The sequence below is a fragment of the Polyodon spathula genome, chromosome 14 (genome assembly GCF_017654505.1).
Source record: "Polyodon spathula isolate WHYD16114869_AA chromosome 14, ASM1765450v1, whole genome shotgun sequence".
NCBI classification, from domain to species: domain Eukaryota; kingdom Metazoa; phylum Chordata; class Actinopteri; order Acipenseriformes; family Polyodontidae; genus Polyodon; species Polyodon spathula.
The window spans coordinates 26,878,283-26,898,237 of NC_054547.1; the positions used below are offsets into that span (position 1 = coordinate 26,878,283).

A 19,955-nucleotide genomic window follows, 5' to 3' on the forward strand; every position below is an offset into this window, starting at 1 on the left:
ACTTTTATAAACCACAGTAAAAAAAAAAAAAAAGTATGGTAACAGGTTTGTTTGTTTACATGCAAGTTTTGCACAAATGAAGGCTGACTTAAGCATCAGTTTTGTAAACAGAATATATATATATATATATATATATATATATATATATATATATATATATATATATATATATATATATATATATTACTTTTCGTTTTTAAAAAATGTTTACATATACATATTCACCTTTTAATTGCTTAAAACAGAATGCTGTTGAGCTTAAATTGCTTTGTGAAATAAATAGATGGCTTCATTCAATGGGGGATAATATTCAGCAGGTTTAGCAGTCATTTTACAAACAATACAGTTCAAATGACCAGTAGTACAGTTGAAATAAATAAATAAATAAATAAATCATACGCTTTTTTTTCATGGAATTGTTGTTTGGCTGATTTGACACTAAATGCGTGTTTATTTTTTATTTTAAGTAGAAACAGTTCCTCAAAAGTAACCATGTCTGTTTCATACAGATGTGAAAAGATGATAAAAAGTCACTAGTAGTATCCTGGCATGCTTCCATCTATACAACTAAAGTGAAACTTGGATTACACCACAAGGACTGAACCCTTGTGACTGCTTATTTAAGGTGTCTATTGAAAGAAAATAAATCCTTTTGGGTTTACGGGCTGTTGAGAGCACTACTTGCTTCGCTTAGGTGTTGTTTTTGATATTTTTCTAACTATGAGAGGGTTGTCTGAATGCCAATGTAATTCTCCAATATCAGACCATTACAGTAGCATGTTGGTTTTATGATGTAGCCACAAGCAACTGGACCTCCATCATGTATTTCAAACCGAATCAGCTTGAATCAATATCTACCTCAGTTTGAATTAAATCTATACTTAAAAGGATTCTGTAGCCATGATATTAATAATCTACACCATTTCCCTATTCATGTTAACAAAAAGCTGTCAATGTTTATTTATTTGTCTGGCCAACTGAACAACATCATTGCAAACATTGTATTGCATTTCACTCAATTTCTCTTGCACCTGCTGCTGGGTTTAATTTATTGTCTCTAACCCTATTGTGAAAAACAGGGATTGGAAGACTGCAAACACACAGTCTGCTCTTAAAACTATGCTTTGTCAAATTAAAAAAGACCCAATTTTGATTGGTCAGTCTGCCAAGAAAGAATGTGATGTCATGTCAAAAGGCCTGAAGTAATGACTCACTAGCAAGGTGAAACCCATCTGAGGTGCCACAATTTTATCTTCCCATGTGTAAGATATCATGATGGTTAAAGTCAAGCCAAAATAAAGTTATTTATCAAATACAAATGCAATATTGATGAAATTATGCAACAGTATCTTAAAGAAAATGCAGCATGGAATCGTTTTCTTGGTCACACTTTATTTTAAGAGCCTTTTTGTTGTTGTTTATTAATTATTAACAAACAGCTAATAAACATGTTAATGTACATTATTTATTTGTTTGTTAACTGCTAGTTAATGTAATATGCCAGCTAAAACTGCAAACACCAGAGTCCTATGGATGATCTATACCCAGTCGATCATATGCTTGAAACTGGTTCAAATTGTTACTGTAGTAATGTTTAGCAAATTAAATCTGTTTTTTTATTAACCCTAACTATAAGCTAAAAAAATTAGCAATATTTGTTAACAGTTAATAATCTTAAGAAACAGCCCTTAAAATAAAGAGTGACTGTTTTCTTTATAGTGCTTATGAGCTCCTAAAGCCAAGATAAGCAAGGGTTAATCCATTTTGTCAACAGTGGTAAGCAACAACAATAAAAACCAGCATTTAGATAAACATGGTGATGTCTGCTTTCAAATTCTGGCTAAATCTGCATATTGCAGTGTGTCGTTTCAACCGTATGTTTTTAAACAATCATTCCAAATATATGTAGGTGTGTTCAGCTGCCCTTTAAGCCAAAAACTGTGGAGTCAGGAACCTTAAACAAACTAATGAACATGCCAAGATGTGATACCCTTTTTACATTTGCCAGCCAAATCTAAAATAGTTTATCTTAGCTAGCTAGCCCACGCTGATGAGCCTTAAACATTTTATTTGTTTATTCTTTTTTACTTAGTAATTCTAGTTTTTCCTTTGTGTCATTTTATGGCTGGTTTTTGGTGTCTCAGCTTGAAAGTAAGTTTATGTAAGTAGTTTGGATTTTATCCAAATGAATTTCACTACCAAAAACACATTTGCTCATGCGTGCAGAGAAAGCTTTACAAGCTATGTATGTAAGCTTGCCCATTACGGTGGCTTTCACCATAGCTTGTGTTGACTTTTGCCTCAATTTGTAATCTTTGCCAAAAGTTTCTACCCTCCAGTGGTATACTGTATGCATTGTTACATTCATACAGAGTTTGCAAGTCTAGAGTTTAGTTTTTCTCTTTAGTCACTGAGACGAGCTGTTTATTAGCCCAGGTGACAGAGCTGAAAGGGGCTCTATTTTTTATTATTCATGTTTGTGCACTGTTAGATTCGTATTTTTGTGAAACCCCTACTAACGTAGCATGAGAATGTATAATAAATTGAAGGTGATTAGCAGTAGTTTAGCGCTGGAGCTCTGTATTCATCCATAGCCAAAATCCCCAGACAAAAAAAAAAAATGTGTGTTAATATTGGCACCTACAAACTGTTATACCCTAACTACATGTCTTCAGGGACTGGACTGGGTCCATCATTTACCAAAACCTTCAGCTACTAAGTTCAGAGGGAAGGAAATATGTTAGTGATAAGCTACCAATAACTACTTCCCAAAAAATCATTTTGTTATAATACTAATGATCTCACACTGTAGATCTATTTGAACCTGCAAACCTTGTTTTGCAAATTACACTATGATGTTTTGAGATGACCCTACTCAATCAAACACAGATGCATCTTTTCGATCTTCATCAAAAAAAGTCAACATCAATCCCTCACCTTTCTTCACCTTCCTTCTTAATCTCCTTAAACTCACCCACCTCCTGGGTTTTGCTTTTTTCTTAATGAAAAATAATGTATCGGCTTTCTTCTAAAATCAGGTTTGCACCTTTGCTCTTCAGCACACTATTTACCTTTGCTCAGTGCATCTCTCTCGTTGTGTTCTTTTCAGCTCTTGCTAATGAGCCAACACTTTCAATACCGACTGGTCTTGTCCTCATCTACCTTCTCTATAGTCTAATATACACTCTCACGCAAAATATATAATGTACATTGCGGCATTACATTTCTGTGTGATCAATACTGACTTGCACTCAGGCTGATAGGCAATCACCTTAAATCAATTTTATAGGTCTTAACTAGAGACCTCAATATTGGATTTCTTCTGGTGAGGAGCAGTACAATCTGTTACTGTTATTCCCAGGGTTTTATTTTAAAAGCTGTCTTGACAGTATTTGTATTATTGGCACTTCAGCATTGCTATTGAGCTGTTATATTTTGTATGTTTGTTTTTAAAATCTATTTTACTGATATCATTTCAGCAATAAAAAGAGTTGGGAATAATGATAAATATGTTATATATTCCCGGCAGGCATATATAAAACCCCAACACAGGTTTATAAAATGTATGATTGTAGTCAACAATTGATTTACAGTAAAGATGTTTTAATTTTTTTTTTCTAGAACTAGTATAACATGCTCTTCAAGCTGTTTTACATCTCAATAGATATTTCAAAAATTTTATAACCTTCTTCTCATACAATAGTTACATTATTGCTCCTCTAAAGTTGTATATATAAATATGGTTGATATTAAATATTTTTATGGATATAATTAAATAGATAAATATATCCAGATGTCTACAGTGAATTGAAACTGTCTAAAGTGAATTGAAACTGAACCGCAGCATCTGCCAAACTTCTAATTAATAGTCCTGCATGCTTATATCCTTCCGTGCTACTCAGATAACCTCAAATTATAATGCATTGTGAAACTCTTGCTCTTGGATCTCAGCAATTCCTTGGTTTGAAGTGATTTGATTATATCACCTTATCAGTAGAGAAATTACAAATTAAGCCCCTTGATGGCTTTTATGAACACACACACACACACACACACACACACACACACACACACACACACACACACACACACACACACACACACACACACACACACACACACACACACACACACAGTTTTAGAGGGAAAAAGTGATAGGCTAGTATTTCCACCTAATTGTACAAAGCATGATCCATATTTAATCAGGGCTCCTCATGTATAAATAGAGATGACTTGGTGGTAATAATAATAATAATAATAATAATAATAATAATAATAATAATAATATAATAATAATAATAATAATAATGTGCACTCCAATGTGCTGAATCCATTGCAAAAGTCCAGGCTCAGTATTCACATTTTCATTCACACAGCAGCTTTCTGACACTGACAATGACAATAACCCTGGGGCAACTGTCATTATATTTTGTGATTAGGCATTATCTTCAATTCAATTAACAGGAAGAACGAAAGAGCTCTATATGGAAAGTGGTGTGAACAATCACCACAGACAACTTCAGGGACTCATGATTTACATCACTCATCAGCCTTGCTATGTTCCTTTTATTTTGGTGTGTGTGTGTGTGTGTGTGTGTGTGTGTGTGTGTGGTAACACTGTGATCGTAAACATAAGAAGAGGTACGAGACTTCAGTTTAGTGGGAGAACTAAAATCAAAGCAACTTTACTCACACTAAACTCCATAGAGTTTTTGTGCCATTTTCCAACAGATTTTAATTCTTTTACTGAACTTTGGATTTGGGTATGCATGCTTTTGCATCTACAATGTTGGTAAAAGGTTATTTTGTGGGGGTGGATTTTGTTGATTCAATCATGAACAAAAAAAATATGATAAAAGATTAACAAAAATGTTTTACCTTCCACTGACCACAAAGCAAGCAACCAGGAATATGAGCAGCACTATCCCTCCTGCAATTGACACCGCAAGGATGGTGGGCTGATTTGGGTCTCCAATCGCAAGCATGTCTGCCGAAGGGAAGGGCAAGCATTGATGTAAATACTGCAGCACTTTAACTGTCTGGGATATAAATCATTTCGTAAAATGTGACGTGTCATATTAGACTCATGTAAGCTGTTACCAGCAACAATTGGAAAGCATTTCAGTGACATCACAAGGGGAATGAAGGAGAAAGACAGCTACAGTGGCTATTAACACTGAAGAAGGCACACCTGTTTCCCCTTAATAAATCATTAGAAACTATCCATTGTGGACTGTGGAAGCCAGTCATTCTATTTTTTATATTTTATGTTTCCTAGGCTGCCATACCCTGAACCACAGACCCAGCACACAAGCCCTCACCTTCACGGCTGGTCTCCAGTTCGATTTCTCCCCCATAGTTTCCATAGCCTCCATCGGTGCGCGCACGGACCCTGAACACATACGTAGTACCTGGTTTCAGCCCCTCCACTGTCATGCTGTTGGACTTCGTCTTCAAAACAGTGTAATTCTGGTCTCTTTGATTCTGCAAAAGAAAAAAAAAACAGTTATGTAAAATTATATTAATTTTGGAATGTTTAGGCTGCTAATACATTGTATGCTTTTTTTGCCAGTGTTAGGCATCTTTCCTTCATTTGCATGGAAGCTTTCCTCCCTGCACTGACCTTCCAGTAAAGCTTGTTTTCTGACTTGGAAAGAAGCATTAGTATTTTAAAAAAATATTAATGTATAATAAAATTGAATAAGGCTGTTAGATGCGTACTGGTATTAAATATATTTTTGATACCAGCAGAAGACTAAATAAGGATAATGTGTTGTTATAGCAATATAATGGAAGAGATCAGGGGCAGGATTTTCAAAAAGCAGTGTTATTGTATCAAACTGGTAGTATAGTAATGAGAGCTTTAGTAGCAAGTGATTATAGTTATAGTGATTATAGATTATAGAAAATAGTACCGGGAAAATACTGAAAAGTAGTCTAAAAATCACGTATAAATCTGTAAAAACCGAGGTTCAGTTGAAAAATAAATCCTGACATTTTTTGGTAAAATTTGGAATAAACTGGAAATGCGTAACGCTAGTTATACATACCGTAAAAAACGTTGTATAAGAGGATTTTCTAGGCATTTTTGTGGGGCCCATAAAATGGGGAACGATTAATACACCGGTGCGACGTAAACTATGTACCAGTGCCACAATGGGATTACTACAGCCATGATTATGGCTCATACAAACTGTCAACAACCCAATTTATATTTTCAGGATCCACTGCATTCAGGTCATGTAGCTAAGTGGAAACACAATACCACAGTTCTAATTAAAAGTTTTAATTTGTTACTCAATGCCCTTAGGCATTTTGAATGTTAAATGCAAGCTTTCAGACTCTTGACTGACCTCCTCTGGACCCAAACACGTGCATACGTGGAGAAAAAAAAAATAGCAGTTAAAGTTATCAATCTTTGGAATATGAAAACGTCACAGCTATACTGTTTCACTATTAACACAATATCTGTTAGTCTATGAATTTCCTTATTTCCACCCTCCAGAGCCATTGATTTGTCAACATTTAGACTGAACCCATCCCTGGGATCCATAGGAAACAGCTATTACTTAGAAAGCTGAGTAGACTTACCAAGTCTTCCATTCATTGTAACTGCAATGCTATAATAAAGCAGGTGACTTTGAGCCTGGATAAGGTAGGACAGTCAACCAAAAAATAAAAATGCTACTCAACAGGTTTGAAATTGCGTGTTGCTAAATTTGCCGAAATACATGTTAACAGCAATGCTGAAAAAAAACTGTACGTGACTGGCGACGAAACAAAGACATACTTAAAACGACGAAAGAAAAACGAGCCGATAGGAGGAGCGTGATTATGGCCCAAAGTAAAAAAACATTTGTTTTGAATGGAGTACTTTGAATGACTAATACATACTGTAACTTGTTCTACATGTACAGTGCAGTGGTACACTTATAAAGTATGTGTATGGTTATGGTTCTGATTAACAAAACCAAATTAATGTATTTGTACAGCTGGAAATTGTACTGCACCATATGTAACACTAAAATGTTTTCTTTACTGGTTATTAGATGGTGCACTGTTTAGTTTATTGTTTTGGTTTTAATTAATATAATGAATACAGCTGGAACCATTGTCTAAGTATGTTTTTGTAAAGAAATGTTCAGTAAAACAAAGTTCTTGAATTTGTTTTGGTACTTGACAAGCTAAAAAATCCATTAATTATTACTTTTTAAATGTTAAAAATTTTGAAAAAAACACTTTCTAGCAGTTTAAAAATATGCACTGTAAAATTATTAATGGAATAAAATGTTGCAAACAAGGATTATTTAAAAACAAAACATGTGTATCTATTTCTTTATCTTTGTTGAGCATGTAGGCAAAAAAGCGCAAATTGTAAACAATTTGTTTTAAACACAAAAAAGGTGTTTTCCTAAAATTGAAGTCTCAAAAAGGGGGGAGCAACTTTTACACCAGTGTGATATATAAAATGATTTTTACGGTAGCTGGTAATAGGTTTTCTACTTGTGTGTTATTCAAACTCTTAAAAAAAATTTAAAAAAATGTTTGGTTTGCAATGGATGCTCTGATGAACCGAGTAATAGGCACACCCCTAGGATAGAACAATCACATTTTCAGTGTGGCAAGACAGGGGGCCTTAATGGCTTTAAGTTACAAATAAATAATTAAACAAACTATTCAGTCCATCATTATAAAGCATCAGCATTGGAAAAAAAGCAAAAAAACACAAGCATTACAAAAACCATCAGCATTTATAAATCCCACTTACTAACCCTCTGGCATTGCCTCAGATCATAATTTGGACAGATTTTAATAAGGGTCATAGGATACAGAAAGTACTCAGTGGAAAATGATGCTTTCCCATGTGTGTAACAATTTAAAGTACTCTTTGGAGGTGTCTATATAATCACTGACCTTTTCATAGTAGATCACTTCATATTCCACTATGGCGCCGTTGGCTAACTCTGGTCCTTGCCATGCCAGGGTAATGCTGTCCTTGCTTTTCCTCTCTTTCAGAATCACACTTACTGTAGATGGGAAGCAAGCAGGCAGGTAACATATACATCATCTACTGATTAGGAAGGATTAGTGTTATAATGCACTGGAAAATGCTAATTGGCCATTGTGGTATTTTTATGGCAGGTGTTTGTGGTTAGCATAAAAAAATAAATAAATACACATTGCAATTACGTGACTCTCTTGCTGCTGATTATGATTTGGCATCAAGGTAGTCACCTCAATCTATTTTATTCCACATCTAGCTAAAGTGGATGTAGGGATGTACTCATTTACTCTTGGCATTGTTGAGGCCTGTTAACATGACAACAGGAACTACAGGCAATTAACCAATGTGTTGTCATTGTAACCTTAAAGTATCTTTTAATAGTTCACTCCTCAAACACCTGATTAGTACTGTACCCAACTGAGGTGCCAAGACGTTTCTAATTGTCACATTATCAGATAAGTCTTGTTAAAATTCAACGAAATTGCTTTAACTAAATTTTTTATTATTGATAATTTTATAACAACTGACAACCCACACTGCCTATATATATATATATATATATATATATATATATATATATATATATATATATATATATATACTAAGTGTATATCATAAAAATATTATATATATATATTTTTCATGAATATATGCTTTTTAAAACTTTAGGGTGCTTTTTAATTACTTGGCTGCCAAAAATCCCTTATCTGCATTAACCAGATGATCTATTGAAGAGAGGAAGTAGGGCATATTCATGAAACTCAGTAAATCAAAAACTTGCAGAATATAGACAAATACTTGTGTTAGTTAAATGATGGCCTATTTATAAACTGGCCAAAAGTTTAAATTACATTATGCATGTAAAATCTTTGTCCAGTTATGCAGATATAATTTCCATTTTCATAATTTAAATTTACAAAGTGCCACCCTATTCTCACATTTCCTCCACGATGAGAAGCTTACCAAGAGAATGACTCACTGTTGTCTTTTTAAACAATTACCCCCTAAGTAATCGTTTCTTGACACACACCTCTCTATTAAAATTCAAACCACTCTCCAAAGCCCTCTCAAGAAAAGCTGCTGTTGGTTCATGCATATTTCAGTGCAGCACCCCTCAAGTCAAACAGGGCTCAACCAGAATACAGTACCAAGGTTACCAAGGCTAGTCTGATCTGTCACCAGTCTGATTGCAGCAGGCACTTTACAGACAAAAAAAAAATAGAATGAGTGAAGCAGCTGCCGTCAATATCGATAACAGCAAGCTCCAGTTTAAAATCCACTAACATTAACATCCAATGAAGTTATATGTACCATTACAGGTTCCTGATGCGATTGTTAGCTTGTTTCATTTTAAATAAAGTTCGTTCATTATGGACTGGACAGGATTTATTAATTGACACTTGACAACAGCCAATAACTCGGCTCTACTCACTATTGGTAGACACAGGCATCTGGGGAGGGTTTAGTATGACCTATGGATTTCAACTGCTAGTACCATCAGGTTAGTATTAGAGTCAAATTAGACCTACATTTTCAAATGAGTGTCCAAAATAATTCAAAAGCATATCATGCAAAATAATTTGGAAGCCAAGTAGTAGTATGAGTAGAAAAATACATTAAAAGAACCACAGGACAAAATAAATAAATGAATGAATAAATAAATATGTAAGTAATTTCATAGACTTCAGGTTTATAGCTACAGACCTGTCCCTAGCTCGGCGCTGTCTGTCAATTTAACAAACTCCGTGGATGCAGAGAGAGCTGCATCTAAATATGGACAGGTATTTACACCGCAGACACAGTGAATGTTATAGTAAAATTACCCTGTATATATATGAAAGATGTTAATTCACTTGGGTTCATCTGGCCCTTCTAATGCAGACCCAGACACTGTATTTTAAAGTTTTCAGCACTTTCGTGCAAAATGTATTAAATTGTACAGAAATATTGGAAAATAAAACAAATACATCCAGGCTCCCTCCTGTGGCATTCTGGGTGGTGTAGTCTTTTGTAATCCCTCCTGGACTGCATTTTATTCCTCTTCCCCCCTCCGTCAAACATAGTGGATATATATATATATATATATATATAATATATATATATATATATATATATACTATATATATACAACAGTATTATCTATATATATATATATATATATAATATATAATTATTATAATATATATTATATATGTGGATATATACTTGCTTTGAAGCAAGGTTTTCAAAATGATGACTGTTTTTTTAAGGCTTAATTTAAGACAAAGCCACTGACCTTTTGTCTATAATAATGTTTTCATTGTATTGTTAGCAATTTGCTGCCAATGGCTCTTTACAAGTACATAATATAAAGGAAGAGTGTTCAGAGCAGAAAGGGACATGTACATTCAAATGCTATAAAATATTGTATTTGTACATCCTTTAAAACCAAAACTAAGGGAACCTCTGTGTACCTTTTGCTGCACCATACAAAGCTGCTTCTTCTACAGACAAACTTGTTGTGGAAAAAAATAAGGGCAGCACTCAAGCACCTTCCATGAGTACCAACAAGTTTAGTAGTATGCTAGGCCTTGTATCAAACCAAGAAAGAAAATAATGGTCTGATTGAGTAAACTCACCTGCTTGGCTTGTGGTGATATTGACAGAGATGCATTGTTTGGGGCTGGGACTCAGGTCTGAGACCCCGTTGACTGCCTCAATGTCAAAGGTGTAGTTGGTATGGGGGAGAAGGTCTGTGACGAGCACTTTGGCATAGGAGAGGCCGAACTGCCGCGGGACAAAGTGGAGGCCGTTACCACAGGGGCTGCACTTCCTGCCATCACTGGAGCACTTCCTGCAGTGGACACTGTAGCTGATGTCCCCTCGACCCCCACTCTCACGGGGAGGGCTCCATTCCAGGGTAACCGACGTCTCGTTAATGGTGGAGATTGGGTTTTCTGGAGCAGATGGAGGTCCTATTGGTGTAAGAGAGAGTATAGGCTATTAGGGTAGCACTTCCAAAGCAACCCTTACATTTCCTTAAAAAAGAAACACAGCACATCATGTGTTGTTGCTATAAACCTGTCACGACAGTTATCACAATCACTATTTAACTTTGGTAACTATGTGTGACATAAATACAGTGATTCTTGGTGGTATATCTCCCTCCCGACCTGTGAGGGTGCTAAGCAGCGAGAACAGAGTTCCCTGGACGGGCTGGTCTGGCAGTTCTTTCTCAGGATTCAAGGGAAGTCGGCCAGCTAGAAAGGGGGCGAGAATCTGTTGCAATAACGCATTGACCCAGAAGGGAAACAACATGGCAGCCGCAGATTGGAGAGGCGGTTGCACTCATTTACCAAGCGGTCATGTGTGACACCATAAAAGGGGACAGAGAATTGCAATCTGTTCCTTCGCATTGGTTTGTGTTTATGAGTGAGTGTAAGAGATCCTGTTAAGTACAGAAAAGCTCTGTCTGTTTACTTACCGCACTGCATCACTCCTGCACCCGTTTAACTCAGCCACTTTGCCACACTATGATACTCCAGTTGAAAAGCTGCCAAATTAGCAAAGCTGTATCAGTACTGGCAGGTGTGATTCTGTTAAGTTGTAAATTAGGTTGGTATGCCTGATAAAGGTTCAACCTCAGGAGACTGGTGAATGATAAAGACTATAATAAAAATGTAATTTGGTGCAAAGAGGCACTGCTACTGTGGGTTTTAGATCTTCTATCAGAAGACAGTGTTCATATGCTTCATCTGTGTTCAATATTAAATTTGTAGCACATCCAGTATTCACAGTCTCTGTCGCTTCTGTTACTGCTATTTTTTTAATCAAATATTTTGGCTTTGTTGCTGTGAGCCAAGATGCATATGTACTGATGAGGGCAAGGAGGGAAAAAGCAAAACTGCGGTGACGTTCTGGTTGCAAGCCTTGGACTTTAACCACTGGACTACACTGCCCCCTAAGAGTTAATTGTTTACCTTAATGGATCTATTTGTGTAATTGAGACTGGCAGCCTGTCTGATTTTCTGAGGTGATGGGTCTATTCTATTACACTTGCTTATATGAATTCTAAATATCAAAAGTCTTGTACTTGCCAGAATCTAATATTTGAGGCTTACAACATTGTCCATGTTTTACTATTTCAAAAGCAGCTTCTGACAACAGACAGGCTATAACTCAAGACAGGCAGCGGTGTTGGATTACATAGCTCTTTATAATAGCACTTTATGAGGACTATTGGGTACCATCACTGCTACCCAAAGCAATCAAATCAGATGCCCTCTGCATCTACTACCAATAGATGAACCTTGGAGGAAATTAAATGAATGCTAGACTAGTAAAAGGTAAATATCATTCAACATCATAACAGAATGCAAATAACATTGGTGTGTTTGGGTTAATTCACTTACAGTAATTGAAATGAGAAGTTCAGAGATTAGCCAAGTTGCAAACAGCATTTTGTTATTGACTCCTGGCTAAAGGTAATCACAGAACAGGAGTTTAGGCATAGGCCTCTTCTTTGAGCCTCCTGGTTTTAATTATTATGGCCTACAATCAGTTACTCTAACCAAGCCATCATTATTTTCTGGTAGCCAATACTGCATAAACCAACTTTCATATATTGTCTAGTGTCTTCATTCATAGTCAGTTTTCTTTTAATATATTGCATTATTTTAAAGAAATCGATAGCCTTATAAATAAAATCCCAGATTGCTGAGAAGGCTTTTTTTGTGTGTTACAGGTGGTAACACATGTATATATATATATATATATATATATATATATATATATATATATATATATATATATATACATTTTTAATTTGCTTTTCCGTTTTCAATCATTCTGAGTGGTTTTTGGTTTTGAATGGAATGAGAAAGTATGTTCAGTGATGGCACTTATATACTCAATACAAGCTCGAAGCCAAGTAAAGCCACATGTAAGCAAAAGTATGGAGGAATATTAAGAACATAAGAAAGTTTACAAACGAGAGGAGGCCATTCGGCCCATCTTGCTCGTTTGGTTGGTAGTAGCCTATTGATCCCAAAATCTCATCAAGCAGCTTCTTGAAGGATCCCAGGGTGTCAGCTTCAACAACATTACTGGGGAGTTGATTCCAGACCCTCACAATTCTCTGTGTAAAAAAGTGCCTCCTGTTTTCTGTTCTGAATGCCCCTTTGTCTAATCTCCATTTGTGACCCCTGGTCCTTGTTTCTTTTTTCAGGCTGAAAAAGTCCCTTGGGTCGACACTGTAAATACCTTTTAGAATTCTGAATGCTTGAATTAGGTTGCCACGTAGTCTTCTTTGTTCAAGACTGAACAGATTCAATTCTTTTAGCCTGTCTGCATATGACATGCCTTTTAAGCCCGGAATAATTCTGGTCGCTCTTCTTTGCACTCTTTCTAGAGCAGCAATATCTTTTTATAGCGAGGTGACCAGAACTGCACACAATATTCAAGATGAGGTCTTACTAGTGCATTGTACAGTTTTAACATTACTTCCCTTGATTTAAATTCAACACTTTTCACAATGTATCCGAGCATCTTGTTAGCCTTTTTTATAGCTTCCCCACATTGTCTAGATGAAGACATTTCTGAGTCAACAAAAACTCCTAGGTCTTTTTCATAGTTTCCGTCTCCAATTTCAGTATCTCCCATATGATATTTATAATGCACATTTTTATTTCTTGCATGCAGTACCTTACACTTTTCTCTATTAAATGTCATTTGCCATGTGTCTCCCCAGTTCTGAATCTTGTCTAGATCATTATGAATGACCTTTGCTGCTGCAACAGTGTTTGCCACTCCTCCTACTTTTGTGTCATCTGCAAATTTAACAAGTTTGTTTACTATACCAGAATCTAAATCATTAATGTAGATTAGGAATAGCAGAGGACCTAATACTGATCCCTGTGGTACACCACTGGTTACCACACTCCATTCTGAGGTTTTTCCTCTAATCAGTACTTTCTGTTTTCTACATGTTAACCACTCCCTAATCCATGTACATGTGTTTCCTTGAATCCCAACTGCGTTCAGTTTGAGAATTAATCTTTTGTGCGGGACTTTGTCAAAAGCTTTCTGGAAATCTAAATAAACCATGTCATATGCTTTGCAATTATCCATTATCGATGTTGCATCCTCAAAAAAATCAAGCAAGTTAGTTAGACACGATCTCCCTTTCCTAAAACCATGTTGACTGTCTCCCAGGACCCTGTTACCATATAGGTAATTTTCCATTTTGGATCTTATTATAGTTTCCATAAGTTTGCATATAATAGAAGTCAGGCTTACTGGTCTGTAGTTACCTGGTTCAGTTTTGTTTCCCTTTTTGTGGATCGGTATTACGTTTGCAATTTTCCAGTCTGTTGGTACCACCCCTGTGTCAAGAGACTGCTGCATGATCTTGGTTAGCGGTTTGTAAATTACTTCTTTCATTTCTTTGAGTACTACTGGGAGGATCTTATCCGGCCCAGGGGATTTGTTTATTTTAAGAGCTCCTAGTCCCTTTAACACTTCTGCCTCAGTTATGCTAAAGTTATTTAAAACTGGATAGGAACTGGATGACATGTGGGGCATGTTGTCAGTATCTTCCTTTGTAAAAACTTGTGAAAAGTAATCATTTAACATATTTGCTATTTTTTTTTTCTTCATCTACGATTTTGCCATTTGTATCTCTTAAACATTTAATCTCCTCTTTGAATGTTCTCTTGCTGTTGTAATATTGGAAAAACATTTTGGAATTGGTTTTAGCTCCCTTAGCAATGTTCATTTCTATTTCTCTCTTGGCCTTTCTAACTTCCTTTTTGACTTGCGTTTGCAGTTCCATGTACTCTTTCTGCGTACTTTCTTTTTGGTCCTTTTTTAATGCTCTGTAAAGTGCCTTTTTTCGCTGAATATTTTTTTTAATTGATCTATTAAACCATTTTGGCAATTTAGTTTTACATTTAGATTTGTCTACTTTAGGGATGTAATTGTTTTGCGCCTCTAGTACTACATTTTTGAAGAACAACCATCCTTCTTCTGTGGGTGTTTTCTCTATTTTACTCCAATCTACTTCTGTTAGTCTCTGTTTCATACCTTCATAGTTTGCTTTTCTAAAATTGTAAACCTTAGCTTTAGTCATTACTTTTGGGGTTTTAAAAAACACTTCAAATGAGACCATGTTGTGGTCTGAGTTTGCCAGTGGTTCTCTGACCTCTGTTTTAGTTATTCTATCTTCGTTATTTGAAAAGACTAAATCAAGGCATGCCTCCCCTCTAGTCGGTGCCTTGACAAATTGTGTTAGGAAGCAGTCATTTGTCATTTCCACCATTTCAATTTCATCCTTCATGCTACCCACCGGGTTTTCCCATTTTATTTGGGGGAAGTTGAAATCCCCCATTAGTATGGCTTCTCCTTTGCTACACGCATTTCTAATGTCATTGTATAACAGATTATTTTGCTCACCGTCTGAATCTGGCGGTCTATAGCATGCTCCTATTATTATGCCCTTTGAATTTTTGTCCGTTATTCTGACCCATATTGATTCGGTTTTATTTTCTTTGTCCAGGTTTAACACCTGGGCTTCAAGACTGTTTCTTATGTATAGCGCTACCCCTCCTCCTCTTCTGTCCTGCCTGTCTTTCCTATACAGTGTATACCCACAAATATTATATTCGTCCCCATCACTCTCAGACAACCACGTTTCTGTAACACCTATCACATCATAGTTACCTGTTAGTGCAGTAGCTTCAAGTTCTAGAATTTTGTTTCTGATACTTCTAGCATTTAGATAAATATATTTAATGGTTGTCTTACCTGAGTTGTTGTTCTTGTTTTGATGCGGTCTCCCTTCTGTTTTTTTGTTGATTTCTCCCCCCTTCCTTTCTAGTTTAAATGCTTCTGAACCTGCTCGAGGATCTTTTCTCCAAGTAGACTGGTTCCCTTTTTATTTAAGTGCAGTCCGTCCCATCTATACAGATAGTCCTCGTTGTAGAATGTGGTCCAATGATTAAGATAGGTGAAGCCTTCCCGTGTGCACCACATCTTCAGCCATGCGTTTTGATTAATTATTTCCAGCTCCCCTATGGTCCTTTGCAAGGTGCCGGTAGTATACCAGAAAATACCACAGTTTTGGTTTTCTCTTTTAATTTCCTTCCTAGCTCTCTGAATTTGTTTTGCAGGGATTTTGGTCTGTCTCTTCCAATGTTGTTTGTACCGATGTGGACGACTACTACCGGGTCGTCTCCTGTTCGTTCTAGGAGCCTGTCCACGTTCTCAGTGATGTGCTTGACCGAGGCTCCCGGAAGGTAGCACACTGTTGTAGTAAGGGGGTCCAAACTGCGAATTGAACTTGCTGTGTTTCTCAATATGGAGTCCCCAACAATCATGACCTCCCTTCTTTTTGCTGTCTGCTAACCACTGTCAATGGGGTCCTGGATGTTGTTCCTTTCATTCTCTTGTTGTTGGCTCTGCTCATCAAAATTCTGAAGTGACTCAAATTTGTTGGTTGTTTCGATTTCTGGTGGTTGTGTTTGACGAAGTTTCTTTTTTTCCCTGCTTCTGCCTACCTGAACCCAGCTGTTCTGACCTTCTATCTCCCTGGTGGCTTTCAGTCTGTTAGGGGTGATGCAGACATCCATGAATTGTGGGTGTGCCAGTTCCTCAAGATCCTGTTGCTGTCTCACTTCTTCCGGCTCCATTTCTAGCATCGCGTGGCACTTTACGCACAGTTGGTTTAGCTCTGCTGGGTTTTCTCGGATTTCCCACATCAAGCAGGTGTCACAGATTACTGGCTTGAAGACCATGTTGAGGGTTTTTTTTTTAAGTTTAGTTTCTTCTGCAGCCGTCAGCCTGCTTTCAAACTGCTTCTAAACTGCTCTGTACTTTTCCACGCCTGTACTTCTCCCACACGCTGTCGCTTCCACTCGCTGTCGCTGGGAAGACTGCCTCGTTTAACTCTTAATATTGTTATACTTCCATAACATCTAGTATATCCAGGGACTGTAAACAACATTGCATCTGGAGCAAGGGAATACAGTGGAGAGTGCACGGCCAAAACAACTTACAAGGTAGAGAGAGTTCCATTTACAGACCAGTTACTCATCCATACCAAACACATTAGGAATGGATTTGTTTATTGTTTTTTAAAAAAGAAGAAAATGACAGTTCCCTATTAACTGGTCAACTGTAGTGGAAACAAGGTATTTGCCAGCTGGTACTATTTACAATATGAACTGTACTGTTTGCATAAGAATAAAAGGGAATTCTGCCACTTTGATGGGAGACTCAGCCACCTTCCTGACAGAATGTTCATTGAAAGCAATTTAGAGAAAAGGTGATATGCACAAGCTCTGCACAACCCGAGGGCACTTAGACGATTCTTTTTTTTCTTTTCTTTTTTTTTTTTACATTACACTGACCCAAGACCCTTATTAAATGATCTCCTCTGCACCTTGGAGACTGATTAGCATATAATGTGTGTGTGTGTGTGTGTGTGTGTGTGTGCATGTGTGTGTGTATATATATATATATATATATATATATATATATATATATATATATATATATATATATATATATATATATATATATATATATATATATATATACACACACACACAGTGCCTTGCAAAAGTATTCAGACCCCTGACCAATTCTCTCATATTACCGAATTACAAATGGTACATTGAAATTTCGTTCTGTTTGATATTTTATTTTTAAACACTGAAACTCAGAATCAATTATTGTAAGGTGACATTGGTTTTATGTTGGGAAATATTTTTAAGAAAAATAAAAAACTGAAATATCTTTGCTTGCATAAGTATTCAACCCCTGTGCTGTGGAAGCTCCCAGTTTGCACCGATGAAAGAAATTGCCCTAATGAGGACACAATTACCTTACCATTGGCCTCCACCTGTGAACCATTAAAGTTGCTGTCACATTTTCTGGATAAAAACCCCACTGTTGAAGGATCATTGGTAAGGCTGTGAATCTGAAGGAAAATGAAGACCAAAGAGCATTCTACAGAAGTTAGAGATAAAGTAATACAAATGCATAGATTAGGGAAAGGGTACAAAATAATATCCAAGTGTTTGGATATCCCAGTGAGCACAGTTGGATCAATAATCAGGAAGTGGAAGCTGCATCACACCACCCAGGCACTGCCAAGAAAAGGCCGTCCCTCAAAACTCAGCGCTCAAACAAGAAGGAGACTTGTGAGAGAAGCCACAGAGAGGCCAACAATCACTTTGAAGGAGCTACAGAGTTCAGTGGCTGGGAGTGGAGTAATGGTGCACCAGTCAACCATATCAAGAGCTCTGCATAACACTGGCCTGTATGGGAGGGTGGCAAGAAAGAAGCCATTACTCAAAAAGTACCATCTGAAAGCATGTCTGGAGTTTGCCAGAAAGCATGAGAGTGACCCAGCTGCGATGTGGGAAAAGGTTTTGTGGTCAGATGAGACCAAGATAGAGCTTTTTGGCCAAAACTCAAAGCGCTATGTGTGGCGCAAACCTAACACTGCCCATGCCTCAAGACACACCATCCCTACAGTGAGTATATATATATATATATATATATATATATATATATATATATATATAGAGAGAGAGAGAGAGAGAGAGAGAGAGAGAGAGAGAGAGAGAGAGAGAGAGAGTGATGGATTGTCCTCTGGTCACATGTTTTTCTTTTCCAAATAAACACTTTAGACACAGGGTGCCAGGAAACGACGTAGCATGTGTTTATTATCTACAACAAAAAGAAAATAAACAAAATAAAACCTAACCCGTTCTCAGGCCCTATCTAAATAGTTGTTGTTCCTAACTAATAACAAGGCAGGCTAAGCCTGTTACCTCATCACCAAAACCGTAATCCAAATACCTTTTCCAACAGTCACAATAATCTGCTTGCTCTCCAACTCTCCCAACCAAACTCCTACTATCACCCACACGAAACAGACACTCACACCCTTTTAAACATTATTAATTAATCTGGTAATTAGTCTATTAAATAAACCTAGAGTTGGTCCCGACTTCTGTAACCACTACCGGGTCCTAATGCCCCACCCGCCCAATATGTATGGTCTCTGCTAAACAAGCCGTGTTTATTTTAAACCAGATTTAATTACTTTTAATCTTCCCTATTTAACACACCATTACCATTTACCAGTGTATTATTTAACACAATTTTATTTTTTAATCCCAAACACTTTACATTAATCACTTTGTTTACCAACCAGTTTGTTTACATTGTCTCTTTTAATTTTTTAGCTGGACCAAAACCCACACACACACACACACACACACACACACACACACACACACACACACACACACACACACATACATATATATATATATATATATATATATATATATATATATATATATATATATAATATATATATGTTATATATAATGTCTTGAGTGACTGATAACAGATGTTTTAGAACTGACTAGTGCTGTTACCTTCACCTCCTTTAATTGGTGTAGCCCAATAGAAAATGAAAGGGGGTACAATTTTTACTTTCAGGGAGGTGGGGAATTATTCTTAGTACTTCTTTGAAATGCACTTTAATACAGTATATACATATATACATAACATACATATGATTTGAAGCATTCTGAAGACTATCACAAACAGAAATAATAGTGCATCAGTGTCAACCTTCTAGCTCTGGCAAGCCAATGAAATAGACACCACTTATGGCCAGATGCTTATGAGTGATTTATAACAAGAGGACATGGATGGCTTTGCACTGTTAAACTAAGTAACATGATAAAACAGAGAGCAAAAGGGCTGAGAATCATGTGTCCCAATAGTAGAATTTGCAGGGGGAAGGGGCTTTGATTTTACCCAATGACCTGTGGTATTACACACAGAGTTTAATTGGGATGTGCTTCTGTACTTTAATCCATACTTGTTAACAGCCTGATTAAACTAAAAACATCTAGGGACTTTACACTGCTCTATTATCACACAGAAT

At 36.5% G+C, this 19,955-nt stretch overlaps 1 protein-coding gene across 1 annotated transcript in view; it reads right to left on the reverse strand.

The window, feature by feature from the left end:
- The window catches only part of LOC121327322 (ephrin type-A receptor 3-like), a 150,526-nt gene that overhangs the window by 51,254 nt on the left and 79,317 nt on the right, over positions 1–19,955 (reverse strand). Inside the window, exons 5-8 of the mRNA XM_041271280.1 lie at positions 10,624–10,959; positions 7,915–8,027; positions 5,322–5,484; positions 4,879–4,987 (exon numbers count right to left, since the gene is read on the reverse strand). Coding sequence (XP_041127214.1) covers positions 4,879–4,987; positions 5,322–5,484; positions 7,915–8,027; positions 10,624–10,959 — 721 coding nt within the window. The remainder of the gene's footprint in view (positions 1–4,878; positions 4,988–5,321; positions 5,485–7,914; positions 8,028–10,623; positions 10,960–19,955) is intronic.